Raw genomic sequence first — 19848 nt, forward strand, 5'->3', positions numbered from 1 at the left:
GCAACTAAGGAAAATCCCACACGCCGCTGTCTGTGGACGCTGCATGATCGAAGCCAAATAGGATATAGGATAGGAATTTTGTTACAATAGGGTGAAAGTTACAACAGCTTTAGGAGGACAATCCTTACGCACTTAAAACGTCCGCACTCCCTTTCGGATGATCCTCCGTGCATTGAAGTACTTTCCGAAGTCGTCCGGTGTGGGAAAAGCATTAGGCGCAAAAGCATGACACATCTAGGACGGTGCTTATATAGGCGATCTGGCAGCCCTTGAGCCCTCGGCTCGTATTAGAGCGTGTTGCAGGTACGGGGAACGCACCCCACGACCATGTAACATACATACACGCACATCTCGAAACACATTTATGCACCTTTTGAAATACGATCATCTTCACCTCCCTACCCCGAACGAATCATAAGTCGATACGTATGTACACCATGCCCATACGTGTGTACTTCGCATTGAGGTCGTACACATTACTATCGCTTTGTACTTCGCTGTATGCGATATCAGATAATCACGTACACACAAATATTTACTTCTTCCGCAGATAAGCAGCGGATTCAGGGACTCGGCACATAAAGGGTAGAGTACCAAATACTTGTTGGCTTGGCTCGCATAATTGGTAGGTACAGCAGTACACCGTACGGACATGCATGGAAACATGGTCCTCATGGTCCGAACATCGAACCAAACATTTACTGCATTCAAAAAAGAATTTGCACTTTTGTGATGCTGATGATAAACTTCCCTCTCCATCGGCGGCCTTCTGCAAACCCTAAGTTCCTGAAATGGAGAAAGGACCATTTCGGATTCCGCCCTCCGGTAATGCGCGGGCGTCAAAACCGGCGCAAGACGCCAGATGATGCAACAGATCAATACGCTATATGCCGTACGGCCGAACTCATGCAACACGCAGGAACTGCCGCGCGCGGTTCCAGGCCAGCGCCCCCCCAAAACAAAAAGGCGGGAAGCCAGTCAGTGCCCCTTGATCCATTGTAATTAGCACACGTACGCCGCTCACAATAACAATAACGGCGATGCGCCGCCGGGGAGAGTCCTCCCCCCGAGTCAAGCAGGCGGAGACATACACCCGTGCGCGCGCGTGGCTCGGATTTCTAAGTGCGTGTGTGTGTGGAGGATACAAATGCGTGTGTGTGGAGGATACAAAATACGACAGGCGCAGAATTACACATAACACACACTAAAGGCGAATTTGCTCGTTCGCCAACCGCCAACTTTCATCACAATCTTCACTTAGGGGCCATTGCATTGAAAAAAACAAAAACACACATCCAGGTCATGGCAAAACAGTGGAATTGGGCTAGGGTGCGATCCTCAAAGGTTGTGTCCTGTAAAGCCGGGGTTTCGAACCAGGGTCGGAATCGGAGCGGCGTCCGATGTGTAATAATCAGACCCGCGACCACTAGCGAGAGGCCGCCTTCGAGCTGAAATGATTGAAAAACGGCTCGGGCCGCTGTAAAAGGGCAGCAGCCATAGTGAACTGGATAAAACTAAAACCCAGCCAGCCTTCAGTCGTGCTTTTAAGCAGCTTGTATGATACATCTGCCGTACATGAATGAACTTGTCGTACGGTGGACCCAAATATTCTAGGTGGCAGCTTGAGCTGGACGCGAAGGATGCATGTGCGTGTCGTTGCAGCACTACATCCTGTCGGACGTGCCAAGGCATGTGAAATACGACATGTACGATACAGACACATGCAGACATTCCAGCGCTGGCTATATCTGTGTGGATGCACTTGGGCAACGGATGCCCAAGGTCGGTACGGGATGACAGTCTCTCTCACCCCTACGGTATCTAGCGCTGGCCGCACAATGAACTAAATGCATGCACCCCTTCGTCACCCAACCCATCCATTTCCCAACCCGTGTTTCGGGTACACACACACAAAAAAAAACACAGAACCACACAATCACACTCACAAACACACACGCGGCTATCCGATCTATTTCCGAATCATGTCACGCCATTTAGTACCCATAGTAGTAGTAGTAGTCACGCAATCTATGGACAGCCGCTCCCTGGACCACTGGCCACGGGTTTGCCCATCCCCCTCTCCCTCGCTCTTCCTCTCCCTCTCTGTCTCTCTCCCTCTCGAAGTGGCAGTCTTCCTTCAAGCACAAGCTTCACATGCCCATGCAAATGCGCGACAGCACAAAAGTACGACACGCCATAATGATACGACGTTCCTTTCCGTTCGTACGGCTATAACTTCCGCTCTCCACATCTTCAGATTAGCACGTAACCGAGTTCAAAAATGATCTATTTGAATCTTTAAATTTTTGATCCGATTCACATACATGCATACATGCACCTTCGCGCCTTCCTTGTTTTGGAGGTTTTGATTTAATAAAAATCCTTCTGATTGAGTTTGTCAGCAGAAAAGTCCAACCTGGTCAACCATCAAAGGCGGAGCGAGTGGGCGAATGGGAAGCCCCAGCATTCCGAATACATGCACTATCCCCCCGGGGTCCCCGAAACCCCATTCTCATCCTCATCTCGCCCTCCCCCTCCCCCAACCAATACGTCGCAAGCCCCATGTTCCACACCTCCACACTTCCACCATCACCATCTTCATGATCCCACCCCTAAGACCTTTCGGAAGGAGCAGGGCGCACATCCCTCCCTATCTCCTCCCCCCCCCCGACACACGCACCTCTGCACGCAAGTTCGCGTCTTAACGACCCGGTATGCCCCAGGTACATGAAACCCGTTCGGTCACCCCCCCAGGGGTTGACTCCTTTTTCATCATCAATAATTTAACACATATAAGCGATGATGTAATGATGATGATGCCGCAGATCAGCCAAATCGATCCCGGGCGATAAACCCATCGTACACCTTTCTCCAGGGGGGTTGTTACGTATGTATGTATGTATGTATGTATGTATGTCCGTAAGCGGCCCGTACGGACCGTGCTATTTCATGGATGGATTTTATGTTTTTGAGATTGATTTTAAACTCTTTTTATGGACATATACCCGCATTTGTATACATGCGTGCATGCATGCAGCCAACCAACTCGGAATTGCGTTCAAAATAAGGGGAGGGTTCACTATTCTGCTGCTAATTCCAATCTGCAACGCGCGTGCGCGCCAAAAAATCCTTCCCCCCCAAAAAAGCCTACAATTCAAATTGGGCGCGAAGGTCATAGAGTAGCGCCATTCTCCTCATCGGAACGACTACCCTAGCCATATAGATATACGCGCCCCAAGTCATAAGTCCAACTAAAGGACAGCGGATAGTTTGGGGCTCCATCCGCCGTCAGAGGCAGCAAGGTTTTGCTGCTTTCTGGAGTCGGGAACTAACCCGGCTGAAACACACATGTACATACAGACATAGATGCGCACATACATACATACATATATACATACATGGTGATCTGCATACACGCACACACGCACATCTATAAAACGACCCGTACAACTAACCCCAAACGACACATCAAACCGTTGCAACAGTGATCCGCTAGTGGCGGCCCTTAAATCACTTTTGGGCTGTACGATGCGTATAAATGAGTAGTTGCAGCTCTTCACGTGCCCCATCCCACTGTAACCACACATCGCTGGCACACATCCGTCACTTCACCGCGCCAACGGTCACGCCAACGACCATGTTGCCAACTACATAACAACTGACGGCATACCTTTCCCCCCCAATAAAAGAAATCAATCCCAGCCAGCCCAGGAACCTCCCTTTCCTCCTCACTACTTTTCCCCCAATCAATACCACAACCCCGCCATTTTTGATACTTCCCGTCTCAACCAGTAAACAGATTGCAAGTGGGAAGTGCATATACACATAGAATACACGCTTTTATACACATACAAACATACATAAACTATCACATCTACTGTGTTCCTGAAGGAAAATACATACAGACATACAACGCGGTAAAACTTACCACGCAAATCTAAAAAGCAATGGAGTCCATCTACTGCTGTCAGCCCGTCGCAGGAGGATGACGGTGTCGCCGCCCCCAGTAGCCACCTTTCGAGCGAAAAGGCTAGCTACCTTTTGAGCGCAATGCAGCTAGATGCTGTCGTTAGGTTACGACCCTTTCCAGCTAAATTTGCACATTCCTATCCTTGCCGGCTTTCCAGCCTACAGTGAAATCTACGTCATACATGCATACATACATATGCATAGACAGACAAAAGCACCTGCACCACAGTCGCTTGTCATATCCTGCTTGGTACATAAGTAGGTACATACATACATGCGTATGCATACATACATGCCCTGAAATACACTCTTTGCTGGCCTGCTCGCGACATCACAGCCACTAGTGCTAGTACTAGCAAGAATATCTTTTTTCCTGCCAAAATGTACGACATCAGCGGCATAGGCCCCAATGCGAAATCTCTAGCACTGGCAGATTGCACCCCCGCCTTTGAACCGCCCGTACCAACCTCAGTACTTCGTGAGTTTGTTCACCAAATCAGTCTACTGATACATACATACAGGACGTTTTGTCCGCATGTTCTGACATTTTTCCACAGTGCATAGCCGTAAGGCCGTGTCCTAACCCTTCCGTTTCCCCCGCTCCCTCCCACTCCCCGCCTGCCTCTTCCCTCCTCCAACAAACCATTTTTCTTCTTCTTCTTCTTACGCCTTCTTTCTTTCTTTTTCTCTTTCTTACGCTTTGCTTTCCTTTCCTCCCTCCTAACCAATCTATAAAGCAGGGGCGCGAACTATCCCTAAATCCCATCCTTCCCTTCCTCGTCCTCCTTCTTAGTCCGCCACTCGAATCATGCACCTTTAGGCAAAATAACATTCCCTATGGGATACATCTTGCTTTTTCGGATGCCAGGTCTGGGGATCGATCCCTACTGACAACCCCACTTCTCTGATTCTGTTGCGGAACGTAATATTAACTGTGTCAACGGGTTTTTTGGTCAGTGCACTTCCCTGCCGCCGTTGTTGCCGTTATTGGCCACCACCGTTGTTGTTGCTATTGTTGCTGTTCTTACGCGCCTGGTGCTGTCTAACCGCGTGTTTCAGCCAGGGGTGTCGTAACAGCTGTACGGCAGTGGGTCGGTCGCCGGGACGCTCCGCCAGGGCGCAGCTGATGAAGTCCCGGCCCCCCGCCGACACGAAATGCGGAAAACACAGCTCCCGGGGGGAGGGCCGACCACCGCCACCACCACCACCACCACTGCTGCCTCCTGCGGCTCCTCCATGTCCGCTGAAGTCGCCGCTGTTGTAGTTGTTGTTGATGAAGGGCGGGAAGCCCACCAGCATCTCGTACGACAAAACCCCCACGCTCCACACGTCCGCGGCGGTGGAGTAGGCCAGCTCCGGGTCGTCCTTGTTGTCCTGGGGTAGCAGCTTGAGGGGGCAGCGCTCGACCTCGGGCGCCTGAGGGGTGAGAGGAAGTGCAGGGGGAGAAACCAGGGGAAAACACACACACACACATACATACACAGTCAGGCAGGCAGTAGGTGAAGGTAGGCAGCCATGCAGGAAGCAGGTAAAGGTAGGCAGAATGCCGTACATCGCACGTGTGACGTCGCGACCGTAGGAAAACCGGTAAACTGAAAGCATGCAGGCATGGGGCCGGTGTGCGTCACTGTCTTGTCGTATTCGGACCATGAACATGTACGGATACATGTGCTGAAAGAGCATGCAACGACAACAACGGTCCCGTACCCCACCCCGCCGTACCATGTAGTCCACTACATAGACCATCGCCCGGGATAACGCCCGCGGGGGGAAAATAAAATGAAAAAGATGGTGACGCCAGTGATGGGGGGAGAACGGCGAGGAGGAGGAGGAGGAGGAGAAGGAGGAGGAGGAGGAGGAGGAGAGAAATGAAAGGGGCGGGGAAAGGAGGAGACGACGAGACAACAGGTGACGTGAGATCGGGGGGTAGCGAGCCGCAACAGCAGTAGCAGTAGTGTCGTGTAGAATTAGTCGCAGCAGTAGCAGTAGCCGTAGTCGTAGCAGTAGTGTCGTAGCAGCAGCCATACATTTTTCCATTAGACGAACAGAGCAGTAACCACAGCCGTCGCGGTCGTTTGTTGTACACGCCGTACCGTACCGTGAAGAAGTGGGGTGAAAAGGGAGGAAGCAAAATTAGTACTGTGACGGTTGGCGGTTATTAGTTTGGTACGAATGGTGTCAGGAAGCAGCTGCAGAAATCATGATCACCAATAAGGGACTGGATACCCTCGCCAACGTCAAAACACCACAGTACGACACAGTACGACATGCATACGACAAATAAAACATTGGATGATAGGAAGCGGAATAACCAGGGTGTGGAAATTTGGCGCCCAGGGAAATCGCAACCCAAGATCGGTCACTACGGCGGTACAGGGGTAAGGCAACGGCAATGAGCAAAACAGGATTGTGGTTGAACAGACGGCCAGGTCGAGTTCTACAAAACCCTGAGTACTCCCCCCCCTCCCCTCCCCTCCCCCGTCCCCCTCCCCCTTTGGAGAGGGGTATTGTCAACCCCTCCTTCAGCCCCTGCTTCGGGCAAAGCCCACACATACATGTTACATGCCCGTACACATCCGCACACATACATACATACATTCATGCATGAGCACGCATATGCACATACACGCTGTCACGTTTACCCCTCCCCCCTTTCCCCTAGTAATGCGCCTCTCAAGAAATCCTCCGACTTGTAATTTATCAATAAATTAAAACTTTCGTGCAGTAACCGTTTCAAACAGACAGACGGACAGACAGGCAGATATACACACAGGTGTCCTATCACAGCACACGCCACATCACGCCACGCACTTGTTCCCGTACGAGTGACTGCCCGCTCATGCACCAGATTGATGGCGGCTCCGAAGTCCGCCATTCGCAGCTGCCAGTTCGCGGTGAGGAGCAGGTTCTCGGGCTGGGCGGGAGGGGAAGGGGGGAAGAGAGGAGCGGAGGGGGGGAGGGGGGGAATGACGAACCACGAACGAGTGAAGCTGCTGCTGCTGCTGCTGCTGCTGCTGGGAGGGGGGATGTGAGAGGGAGCGGTGGAGGAGAGAGGAGGTGTTCCAATGGCAGGCGGGGAGGTAGGAAGGATAGACCGTTGAATTCGAAGGATAGGCAACAGCAAGCTATACCTGTAAGACCGATATTCTTAAACAACTATCTTGCCGTACACAAGAACACATACCTTGATGTCTCTGTGGCACACACCCTTGCTGTGCAAGTACGACAGGGCATCAAGTAGCGGTGCCAGCACCAGCACCCGCAGCTGGTCCTCATTCATACGGCAGTACGGCAGGCTGCGGTGCAGGCGGAAGAGATCTCCCCGCATCGCCCGCTCCAAAACCAGCACCAGACGATCATCCTCCTGCGGAGAGAAGTCCAGGTCGCAGCAGTAATATTTTAAATCAGATTTCAACGGATTTCCTGTGGCCGCTATCGCTGCAAAGCACCCTGTACCAGAAATAACCGTCACACATACCGCTAAACAACCCCAACAACATCCATCCATTACCAGTCAACCGTCAACTACCAACTTAACAACAGCCAAGTAAAACTGACCTCCAGTGTAATAACCACTTTTAACTCCACAACCCCATAATCCAGAACTAACGGGAAATCGTAATTATGCCGTACCTCGAACACGCCGTACAAGGCCAGGATGTTGTCGTGCTCCAGCTCCGTATGTATGCGTATCTCCCGTACGAGCGTATGTGCGGCATTCTCAGCCACGCGGGGCAGGGAGTACACCTTGAGTACCACTTTATATCCGCTACGTTGGCACACAGCCTTGTGGAGCACAAAGCGGGTACGGCAGAGGTACGACAGAGGTACGACAGGGCCGGGAAGGTTTTGGGGGGCGCAATCCTCGTAACAATATGATATGGCAGAAAGCCAACTTTGAAGAACAAATCCACAGAAGTAGAGCCGGGCGATTCTGACGCACAGGAAAGGAAAACGCTGACGGGGGTAATGATGCAAAAGCAGATAAAGGAAAAAGCAGCCCCGGATGATGGAGTCCCGAGACACGGAAACGGCTCCCCCATCCTTCTTCGTCCCCACCTTCCTCGGAAAAATCACCCTCAGATGTGGTATTTAAAAAATTAAAATAAACTTTAATTTATGGAAACAAAATAAACATAATACGAATTATTAATCAATCCTCTGAAGACGTAAAGTGTTTCCCCTCTCCCCTCTCCTCCATCCGCCCGTTCCAAACCCTGCGCCAGAGAGCCGCAGGTAACCCTGCGTTAGGCGAATATTACTTTTCGCACCTCCCACCACATATACACGGCAAAACCCATCCCCACGCCCCTTCTTGCGCCCGGATCCCCCCCAACACCCCCTAAGACCCCCTCCACAAAACACACCTTGTACACGGACGACACGTCGCCCTTGTACAGCCGGCCCCCGATGACGTAATCCGATAACCGCCACAACGGTCGCCTCATGGACGGGGGGGTACTGGAAGGTACGGCAAGCAAAGTGCTGCTGCTGCTGCCGTTATTGCTGTTGCCTCTATTGTTCGGCTTGTTGTCGACGGTGCTTGTGAGAGTGGAGGATGGGGGAAATTGGGGCATGGACGAGGGCGAGGCAAGAGCTGGGTACGGCAAATCCCTAGGTACGGTTGTCCCTCTCGCAACGGCTGCCTCCGTCGACATCGCTGCCGCCGCCGTCATGCCGCCGTTCGGCGGGGCAATTGACGTATACTTGCCCATGGCGGGAGTGTCGACGGTGGCGGAGCTGGCGTGTACGGCAGCCCTGGTGTTTTGCGCCGCCGCCAGCGCCACCAATTCCGGCGGCGTTCCCAAGGCAACCGCAGTAGCAGCAGCCGCTTCCATGGGAGAGGAACTATTTGTAGCACTGGCACTAGAACTAGTACCGGCAGTTATTGCCGTACCAACGGTCGCATTAGCGCTAGAGCTGCTGGTCGCACTGCTGGTGGCACTCGCATTTGCAGTCATGATTGCCGCTGTCGCCACAACGCTGGTAGGAGAGCACATCGAAGTAGCAGATGCTGGGAAGAAGGGGGAGTCAGCAGCCGGGGTACCCATAACAGCGGTAGCAGCAGTAGTACTAATCGCCGTTGCAGATGCGCGGGGGACGATTATCTTCTCAGCACTGCGGGGAGTACCAAGCCGTATAAATGGAAGCGGCAGAGATGCGGAGCTGCGTTCTGGAACCCTCGGGATGAGTTGCGGTGCTTGCGGTTGGTGGTTTTGATGGTTGTGAAATTTGGGCATCATGTTGTTTGAGGACATGGCATGCCTGACTCGCGACTCGGACCCCACGTCCGGAATGGGCGGCGAAGGTATCTGTTGAGGCAAGCCGTTGACTCCCAGGCGGTCTGTCTTGGCACCGATTAACGGCGACGGTGCGCCGAAGTCAATTGATGGGAACTGGAGCAGCATGGACGAGCTCGAATTTGCCGGTAACACCCTCCGACCAGTGCTGGGCTGCAGCGGTGAAATGCAGTATAGAGGTGACAAATTTGCCGGAGAAACTGTTGAAGGAAAAATTAGAGGCAAGCTTGAGGATGAACGTGGAGGAGCTTTGCAGCCAGACGTGGCTTCGTGGTGCCCCTGGCCATGATACGAAGCATCAGCAGGGCGCGCAGCGAGTAATCCAGAAGAGCCTGAGATTTTCGAGAAGAAGGGCATTTGACTTAATCGGAGTTGCGGCGTGCTGTCCACAGCACGCTGCGGTCGCCGGAGCAGCCGTTTCAGAGATGTCATGAAGCCCTTCTCTCGTTTTTTGGGCGCAGGTTCATTTGGAGTTATGTTTCCTGCGCTAGTAGTGTCGGACCAAGCCCAAGAAGCCATGAGGGCTGCGGCTGTGGCTGTCGTTCCTTGGAGATATGTGCTTCCTACTTTGGCGTTACGCTTTCTCAGCGCAGAACTGTGGTAATTGCGTAAGTATGGAAAATATGATGGTTGCACTTCGTAGTGGAACTAAGCTATACAGCACCAACGACCCAATTATGAATTACAACTGTGCCGAGTAGAAGGACACAGGTTGGGTCTTAAAAACGCAGCTATCAAATATGCTTGAATCATGTTCACTATGGTAGATTGGTTGGAAGCATGTGGGTTGGCAATGTGGTTCACATGACGTAATATAACCACGTCATACCTCATACGCCCCAAAAATCGACTAAACTGGTGCTGAAGGACTTATGTAAGTCCTTATTCCATAATTCTATTGAATTTGAACTGGAGCACGAAGGAGACAATCCGTTCAAGGGAGTCGAGTCGCGCGGTCAGGCGCAGCTCTCCATCGGACATGAAATGGTAAATCTGTCATAGCCCAAATGCTAGAGGCTGCAGAGCCCGTTCTTTGATAAATCTTTAATGTATCACCCCTTGAGCGCTGTTCACGATTGCCACAACGATATGGATCTTCCTCCAATGAGAAAAATACCGCCGTTTCATGGCGGTGGCTTGCTTGCCCGCAGTTCCCTCCCCCCCTCCCCCAATACAGTAATCAACGCAACTTCGATTTCAGTCCTTCTTCCTGAGTAAGCCATCTATGAGTCTAAGAGCCATCTGGCTCCTATGTACTACGCAACCTCGAAAACACCAGCTCAGTGACGAGCATAACCGAACGTCCTATGCGCCATTGTTTTTCCCTAGTCAACCAAATTGCTCATCAGCCAATAACCAGCCAACCTACTTCTATCATCTAACTATGGAAAGGAGAGCTAAGTGAGGGCGATGTAAGCAGTAATCCTTGCCCTACGCTGCGACGCCAGCAGGGTCAGGTTACGCATGTGAGCGCAGGTTAGGCGGCGGGTTGAAATAAAACATGAAGATAGGGGCCCGCAACGGGCTGTGCAAGGTAGTATCGTCTTTGAGACAGAAATTTGCACACCACAATTTTGCAGACCAGGAAAATTCCGCACGTCGTCGGGATATTTGTTACATCCTCCGTCGTTTCCAATCAAAATGCGACCGAAGGTGCAAGTTTGCGATTTAACTACTTTTCTAACGACTTGTCAATTAGGAGGGAGTGAAGATCGTCTGCAAGTTCTGCAAGAAGTCAGCAATCTTGCTTTCGGGATAAGCTTCGTTCACCTTCTGGTCGCTACGTCTTCTACTGGCTGCGGTTGTTGCTGCAGTACTCCGCAGAACTCCGCGGTTGCATCGTGAACAATACGGAACGATACAGCCGCTCAGGCAAAAAACTGAGTGATTTTCGACTCCCTCGATCCGTCACGAACTAGTAAAATGGAACGGGTTTAAAGGACGGTGGCATGGAGAGTTAAGAAGCGATTTGTACTGCTTGGCCGTACTAACCCTGATAAATTCACAGCAGCTCGAATCGCTATACAAGCAACCCATCATTATGTTCTGATGATGGAATGCTCTTGGGACTCGTGCTTCTTAACTTGAGCAAAAGAAACGTGCAGAACCCAGCTGGGCAGCAGCATATGAAGGCCAACCACCAACCACACGGACTGAAGTTCGTGTTTTCTGAGCTATTCGCACTCTTTTTGTGATTCAAAGGGAATACACTATTTACTGAAGGCAGCATGGCCTAGGAGCAGGCAAAAACGAGTCCACTAGAGGGCCTTTCATGACGTGAATCTGGGCTTTCTAAGCGACACAGATACATCGATAGGTTTTATACTGGATAATCAATATTACTTTCGTATCTCTGCCAAATTTTATTTTCCTACTGCCGGAAAGAACTTTGGAAAGTATTTCAAACCTCAAAGCTATGAGCCTTGAAAAATCCGATCCGGTCCTGCAGCTGTCCTGCTATCCAGAGCTAGCTAGAAGAACAGCGTGCGTTCATGCTATCTGTGGTAGGTGTGCGAAATCCCGGCATGATTCGTGCGTTATAGCTACCAGAGGCCGCTGCAGCTCCGTTGTGCCAACCGTGTTCTTAGGCTTGGAAACTCCATAGTGAAGAGGCCCGGGACAATAATGCGCCACCGGGCGTTGGAGTGCGTTTCAGACCTTGAGCTGGCGGTGGAGGTTATATCACCGTGGGAGGATAAGGAAGTGAGATAGCAGTGAATACGGAATCGTTAAAACTTTATAGGTGCTGTCGGCTGGTTGCCTCTTGACAGCCAAATAGTCCGCCTAGATGGATGGATGGATGGATGGATGTTACAAGCTTCAGCGAGCTCGTACGGCCCAAACGAACCCGGAGGCTCATGAACCGCTTTGACAGCGCCGTCGATAGGGAAAAAAAAAGAGAAAAAGTAAACGAAGCAAACACAACAAACAAACAAAAAAAGGAAAGTTTTTCGCAAGGAGAAAACGGGTGTTTATGGGAAAGAACAGCGTCAATTTGACTCTGAAACACAATTGCCTGTTACCGCCGAGAAAGTTAGGTAGTTAGGTGCTCATGCCGGGAGCGAAACATCTCAAAAATAGCCTTTGCAAGACCACGCTGATCATCCACTTGCATGATATCACGGATGTTCGCATTGACGGGCACACCGAGGTCCCAGAGCTTCTGACGCGCAGACATAATCGCCGGACATTCTACCAAGAAGTGTTTCTCATCCTCAATAGCACCATTACTACGACACACAGCGCACACGCGGTGCTCCCTAGATGGTGCTAACCTGAAGAAGGATGACGGTACGACAGGCGGCTGTACGATAGTACGAAAGGAGTTGTCCTGCTTACGCGTCACAAGTTATTATTACATATTCGGCATTCCCGTGATAATTGACGGAGTGCACGTAACAGACAATTATCGATTTTTGGGGGCAGGAAAGGTCCTTGCCTTTTTCCTGGCTAGTACGGGTCCATCCGGCCCGGAGGGTCCACAGCGCGAAAATACTGTTGCTCAATGTGCTACCGGTAAACTGCCTTTTGGTGATATTGGTGATATCTGCCTTAACCTCGCGCCCATCCCACGCCAAGCCGCTTAGAGACATGAAAGATGCCGGCAGATGCCGGTGTCTGGATCGAGTGGCAGCATCTTGTAGTAGTAAGGGAGCAAGGCTGGTGTGGCTCGATGACACCGGGGCTGTGTTACCTAGGCCATTTCACCAGTGCTCATACGTTTCTGATTAGGTGACCGCTGGATGCTGCTAAGGCAGGCCTCGTAGTGTGGGTGTTACGAAACACAGACCGCAGTGCAGCGGCGCCGGGACAGGCGTGCGGTTGGCATGAGCGACGGCACCTGAAAAAGTGCGGAATCTTTTCGTATTCGGGATCCCCTTTGCGGAAGCTTGCGAAAACTATAAATTTCCTATATAAAGCTATTTTTAGCTCTTTGCAGTGTTGCACAGACATGGATAATCTCAAACACGCTCTTGGCAATGCGGTTTAGTCTCGTGGGATCTAAGCTTTGGCGGATTCCAACAGTGCTCGAATGTAGGGGTTCCTAAAAGGGAATTCCGGATGTGGGGAGGGGACGTAGTGACGGACTCACGTGTGCCCCACACCCTTGCCGGTGTTTACCCTGGTCCCTGCAAACATTCCGCCTCTGTTCGACCCCCAATCCCCCAGGCCAGAGCACCCTTATCGTAGACCTATCACGGACTTGTAGTAAGCGCTGACTTCAGGAGCGATGGCAGGGCACTCCTGGCCAAGGTGAAAGCGGACTTCAGGCGTTTCCAGTGGCGACAGCAGCCCTTGCAGGTTGCAGAGCAGTTCTTGCTCTTGTCATAAGGTCCTCTCTCAAGATGTTTCCAAACGTCGGTAGCAGGCCTTCCACCCTTTGTTTGAGCTGAAACACAGTCAATCTCTATGTTTTCGTCAGCCCCAAGGTCGGACGCAGTGATTGCAGACATTTACCATAAACCTCATATCAATAGTGAAGTAAGCGCACTATGTATATGGCAAACGCAGGCGTGGAATTTGTTTTTGACTTTCCGCCGTACTGCAAAATCCCTTTCCGCACTTCCGTCATTCTGCACGTTTCGGTATCATGTAGATCCCTGACCAGTCAAACAACAAGCACTAATGTGCAATCCGGCTGTCTCACTCACATTTTCATACATCTAAGCATATCCATTTTTAAACATGCCCGAGTCAGCTGATGATGAGCGCCCAACCAAGGTGCCCCGCAGCTCCCTCGGAATTCGCGCGTTCTTTAAGACAATTGGTAAGTTCCTATCATACAAGTAGTATAGAAGTGGCGCTATGAAAGTACCTTGGGAACTGATGCGGAGTTTACACCAATGCAGAGAAATCTACTCCTGCTGCTAACGGCAAAGCTGCTGAACATCTTTCAGTGAACATTGACTGTAAGTTTCGATAAGGTCGCTGCAAACCCCAAACGTTTTGTCGACCGACAGTCTTGCGTCGTTACTATGAAAGTAGCCAGAAAACTAACCAGCAATCGTTGTTAAACACTGCAGCAGCACCTGGGCAACCAATCATGGCTCAGCCCCCGCCTGCCCCGGCTGCACCTGAGGTGGTCGACTTGCCAGGCAAGCAACGGAAGGCGCCTGTCTCTGACATGGGGCAGGCAACCTTCGTGAAGAAGTACCCCTGGTGGCAGCAAACCGGCAAAAATAAGCAAGGCCACGCGATTGGTGGCTGTAGCATTTGTCAGCAGAACAAGCGGTCGGGTGGTGCCCAGAAGTTCATCAACGGCACCGCTGTCGTGAAGGACTCCAATGACCTCAAGAAGCACGATCAGAGTGTCGGCCACGCTGAGGCCGTGTTCATTGCAGAGGCGCGGCGCCTCCTTGGGTTCGGGTAAAATCCTTGCCTGAACGATTGCTCCCAGGCGCTATGTTCCAAGATAAAGTCATAAGCACCTGTTAATTCAGCCGTCTTTCTAGCATATTACGATAGAATCCAGCTAAATTTTGCCCCGAAAACCGCTTCCGACAGTTTCGGGGTGCTCGAAACAGAGGTTTGCAAAATTTGGGGGATTGGGAGCAGGTACTGGTCAGGCGGGATGGGGAATAGGGTGACGACGTCAGGATGGGATGTAGGGGCCAATCAAAGGATTAGGATTGCTATACTTTCAGGGTGGAGTTTGCTGTCGGGGTGAGGATGGGGATGGGAACCCTGTCAGAGGGATGGGGATTGAAACCTTGACCAAGGATGGGATTGGGAACCCTGGCCAAGGATGGGGATGGGACCCTGGCTGACAGGATGGAGATTGCAGGCTGTCACGGTTTTAGGATGGGCTCGCCGCCGCAGGATGAGGATTGGGGACACAGCTCGAGGATTAGCATGGGGGTTCCGAGGTAAGATGAGGGCTCAGGCTGCAGCTGCAAATTGGCGAATACTGACAGGACTGCAACAGACCAAGGATGGATGGTGTCGTTGTCCATATATGGTTGTGTTGTAAATGGTAACTATGCCGTTGCTTAGCACGTAATGCATACAACCTTAGCACATCGTTGTGTTACAAGTTAGACAGATAAGCGCAAGCTAATATAGGGCAAGGAGCCCAGAGATGCCCGTGCAATCTGCACGGCATGATACGGAAACCAGTTCGTCCAGAGAGCTGACCGCCACAAACTTAGTTCTACAACAGGTTGCTTACATGATGTGCTATTACTTATGACCCATCTCACGGAGTCTGGTGAAAGCATTTACATGGTCGCCAATGCCAGTACCAAACATGCACTTCGTCCAGGTCAATTCCGTTCACACACTTCACCCCATGGGTCAGCAATACACGGTAAACTGAACACCGCGATATGTCTTCACAAAGCAAGGCGCCCCTGCCCATGTGGAATCAGCTATAACGAACAGCACCATAATCAGCTGTCCAGGTATAGCCCATGCCCATGTTCACCAGCACCACAACGGGCCTCACATTTCCCACTTGACACACGCGAGCACATCTCACCAAACGCGGCCCCTGCAGGCTGCACCACTCTCGTCTGCCAAAAGCCTGGTCATTGCTTATTAGTCACGTCCCATAGCAAACCAAACACAAACACAAGGAAGTTCTATGAGTTGGCAACACCGAATCTAGGCTGGGGAGTTATCCATGCATTTTTGCTTCATGCCATATGGCTAGCACATATGGCTAGCACAAGACACAACAAACCAGGGCTTTACTTATTTGTTCATGCAGTGTTACTGCCCTCCTCAACCCCTGGATGGGAACCCTGTCTGAGGGATGGGGTTAGCACCGGCCCTTAAGATGGGGTGGCGGTTGCCCCTGCCAGGATGGGAGGATGGCTGACCAATACCCACCCCCAGGATTGGGGAATTAGACCCCCTTTGCAACCCTCTGCTCGAAATAACTTTCAGTCTGACAGGGAAACGTTCGGGGAGGGCCCCAATAGGTGATCCAGAGGGTTTCGGGCACAACCGAAATATTTGGGTATCCTGGTGAAGAACCCAAGCCGCTTGGGGCTACGAAGGCATCCGGAGGTCGATCCACTGAGCCCGTCCCTCTCTCTCTGTTTGAATGTCTGGTGGTTGGACAACGAAGCCGGGCGGCAGCGGTACAATTCCGAAGGATAGGGAGGTGAATGGCACCGGTGTGAGTGCATTGCAGCTGTAGAACACATGCGCTCAGTGGAAACGGAGGTTGCTTGGCATTTGAGCTGGTGTATGTAGCTGGCAAGAAGATTCGAACAGGTGACGGCGCCTTGAGTTGTTAAGGGAGAACGGTTAGGAATCTGAACGATACAACGCCCCTCCAATGATGGAGTCCTTCGACGGTCGTTCCCGCTGGGGTACGGTTAGGTGCCCCTGGCCAGCGTCAGGCCCGAATCGATATGACACACACACACACATATACACAATAGTTTAGGCGGCGATAATCCTTCCGTTGTTAATTATTTGTTCCGTATTCTCCATAAGCAAATAGGAACATCATGCATCATCTCAGCCGCGCCAGCTGTCTGAACCGCCCCAATTTGTTTTCCCCCTTTGCGCCGCAGGTTCCCTTCGGAGGAGTTGCCACTGGACGGGCAAATGCCCCATAGCCAGCCACAGGACTTCCTTGTTCCTGTCCTGGCAACATGAAATCGATGTTGCCTCGAGGACATGATTGACCAGTGCGACCTGCTGTATGGCAAGAGAGCTCTGACATGCTCTTACCAACCACTGTACAGTTTTACAGCAAGCATGCGCGCAAGCATGATCGTCCTCTCTCGCTCAATTACTTTCATCTCGCAATTCATTTACAAGTATAGCATAACACAGGCGTACATACTTACAGATATGATCGTACACATACTTACAGATATGTATACATCCACGCCTTTGGGGGGATTTAAGGGTAAGGAACACACATACCCATACGCACACACACATATACGCACATATACGCACATGCACACAAGCCATGGAGCTATCATCAGCCACCTCTCACTTACACAAGTTTTTTAGCACGTAAAACCCTAAAATACCCCTCTAATAGAGGCCCTCTACGCCACATCATCAGTTAAGTGCTCGCGCGGTTACAGCCGGTTACACCCGCCTCAAGCCGCCACTCCGCAGGGGATAGGCGTGTCTTTCTTTCACGATGCCTTTACACACCCCCACCCACACGCCCACCCCAACACACCCACTCTCTCTCTGTGGTACAGACGCTCACGGACCATTTCAAGAGAGCCCGCACCACATCAGCTGATTGCGTGGTGATGAAGAGACGGCTTCCGGAGGACAGACAGACAGATGGACAGGCAGACGGACAGACAAGGCGGACGGAGACAAACGCTACGGAGTCCGGAAGACTGTGTGTCGTTGGACCCCTCGAGGGGGTCCAATCAGACAGCCTGATTGAACCCCGACCAAAGCCAAAGTTTAAATACCCGTAGCAAGGCACGAATCCCTTTGCATTGGGAGACCAACCTCCCCTCCGTTTACCTCTCCATCCCCCACCCCCGTATTAGCCTCCGTATTACCCTCACTTCTCCATCATTCCATCCAGAGCAAACAGCAACACACGCGCAATGCGAGACACGGGATGCAATCCAAAAACACCAAGACATGGCGGTGTTCGTCGGTATTTGTGTCAGTCGAAACACTACTGCTCGTGCCGGTACGTCAGGTGGCCAGCTGCCGCGTCCACCCCGCACTCTCCCCCTCCGCCTCCTCCACCGCCTCCGTTGGGTGTTACTCCGCCTCCTCCTCCACCCCAGGGTTCCCCTGCCTCCCCTTCGCCTTCCCCTCTCTCTCTCACACACACACTTAACGATATACATACACACACATATACGCCAACCTCGCACGCACCTCACGTCCCAATATTTAACGATTCCTGCCAGTTTTAGGATGTTAATTCGTTTGATGTTAAGCCATTATGGCAAGAAAGGAAAACCCAGCGTGGTTATTTTCAGTTGACCGAGTACGACAATACGACAGTCCACTACGATAGCACGGCATCAACGAAGTTTGGGAGGTTTCGATACTCTTGCTCTCCTACTGCGACGCAGTCGTGCCCGCCGCTGCCGCTGCAGCCGCCGCCTTCTTCGCGGTGTCCTCCCACAGAAAGCGGGGATCATCACCCATCAACTTAGCCAGCTTCTGGTTGAAGGGCCGGTAGAAGTCCTGCGTGTATTGCGCGCGCGCGTGTGTGTATTGCGTGAGTGTATCGAGCCGGGGGTTACGGCGGGGAAAAGCACGGGGAGGCGGGGGATTGAGTTTACGAAAAAGGGAAGCACCGTTCATACCAGACCCTATAGAATAACACCAACCACCTCAAATCGGGCACAGAAGGGCCGCAAAGGACTACTTAGGTACCGAAGGGACTGAAATTTTGAGAGGGAAGACGCGTTCGGGAGATTTGGGGAAAGGCACTCGGGCAGAGCCGCCATTGGAGCCCGGGGTATGGGAGTTCGGAAGCGCAAAAGGGGCCGGGGGGGTTGGGGGGTGAAATCATCGATTGACGGGTATGGAAAAAAGGGGGAGAGGGGAAGTGAAGGGGGAAATGCCCTTCGAACATACGTTGTCGAACACAGTCGCACACAAAGCATAGTCGCACCTCCAGCATCTTCCTTGATTTCGGCCACATTCGCGGGTACTTCTCACTCTGAGCATTGAAGCGGCGAAGGCGCATCATGGTGGTGGTCTCCTCGTCCGATAGGTCGCGCATACCTGCAGTAAAACACACAAAATACATATACATACATACATACAATACATATGGACAAAAAACACCATCCCCAATGTTGGTTTTCCCGTTATTCCCCCCCCAACCCCCCCGACCCCTTTCGAGAACCTTCAACCTGGCCGCCACCACCCCCACTACCCCCACCATCCCGACCACCGCCACCACCCCCACCATCCCCTCCACCCCCACCACCGCTCCTATTATTCCTCCTTATGCCCGACTTCCCTTCCTTACACGCCCTTCTCTTCACTCCCACACCACCACCACCACCACCACCAGCAACACACGTACCCAAAAACTTAATAACCGCTTGGATGTGCTCCTGCGTGTGTATGTATGTGGTGGGGGGGAAGGAGAGGGGGAAAAGGAGAGGGGGGACAATGCTCAGGACCTGAAGTCAACTGCTGAAATCAGTGTCAACAACAGGCGAAACCTGGTCTGTGTGTGTGGTGGGTGGGGGGAGGGGTTGGGACGAACCACAGACGGGAGGTGCTGATACCAGACGTGGGACAAAAAGGGAAAGGCGCCAGGCAATCGTTTTCTGAGCATAAAGCAGCTAACACTGTCTGACTTGGTTCAGACAGCCCCCCCTCGGCCGATTGCTATATTTCATAATTCGACATTAGCGGTATGCCACCACCACCACCACCACTACCACCACCACCACGACCACCACCACTACCACCGCTCCTAATACAAATCCTCAATCCGTCCCCCCCCCCACCCTCCCCCACTCGCACCCTCATGGTCAGCCGCTTTGAGACGTATTGGCAGTTCCGCCGGATACTCGCGGCCAGAGCTACTTCAGGTTGGTCTTCCCCCCTACCACACATCACCCCCCCCCACAACCACACATAACCCCCCTCCCCACAAACA

General features: G+C 52.0%; 2 protein-coding genes across 2 annotated transcripts in view; both read right to left on the reverse strand.

Moving 5' to 3' along the window:
• Positions 1–4953: 4953 nt before the first annotated feature.
• On the reverse strand, positions 4954–8417 carry VOLCADRAFT_61773 (uncharacterized protein; the record flags this gene model as incomplete). The annotated part of the gene is made up of 5 exons (XM_002951917.1): positions 4954–5334; positions 6767–6883; positions 7154–7333; positions 7603–7755; positions 8337–8417. The coding sequence occupies 5 exons, from the start codon at positions 8415–8417 to the stop codon at positions 4954–4956; spliced, it is 912 nt and encodes a 303-aa protein (XP_002951963.1).
• Positions 8418–18281: 9864 nt separating this feature from the next.
• The window catches only part of VOLCADRAFT_92489 (uncharacterized protein), a gene marked incomplete at both ends in the record, with an annotated part of 7048 nt that continues 5481 nt past the window's right edge, over positions 18282–19848 (reverse strand). The window contains 3 exons of the mRNA XM_002951918.1: positions 18282–18410; positions 18844–18956; positions 19264–19294. Coding sequence (XP_002951964.1) covers positions 18282–18410; positions 18844–18956; positions 19264–19294 — 273 coding nt within the window. The remainder of the gene's footprint in view (positions 18411–18843; positions 18957–19263; positions 19295–19848) is intronic.

This window comes from Volvox carteri (genome assembly GCF_000143455.1).
Source record: "Volvox carteri f. nagariensis unplaced genomic scaffold VOLCAscaffold_26, whole genome shotgun sequence".
Lineage (NCBI taxonomy): Eukaryota > Viridiplantae > Chlorophyta > Chlorophyceae > Chlamydomonadales > Volvocaceae > Volvox > Volvox carteri.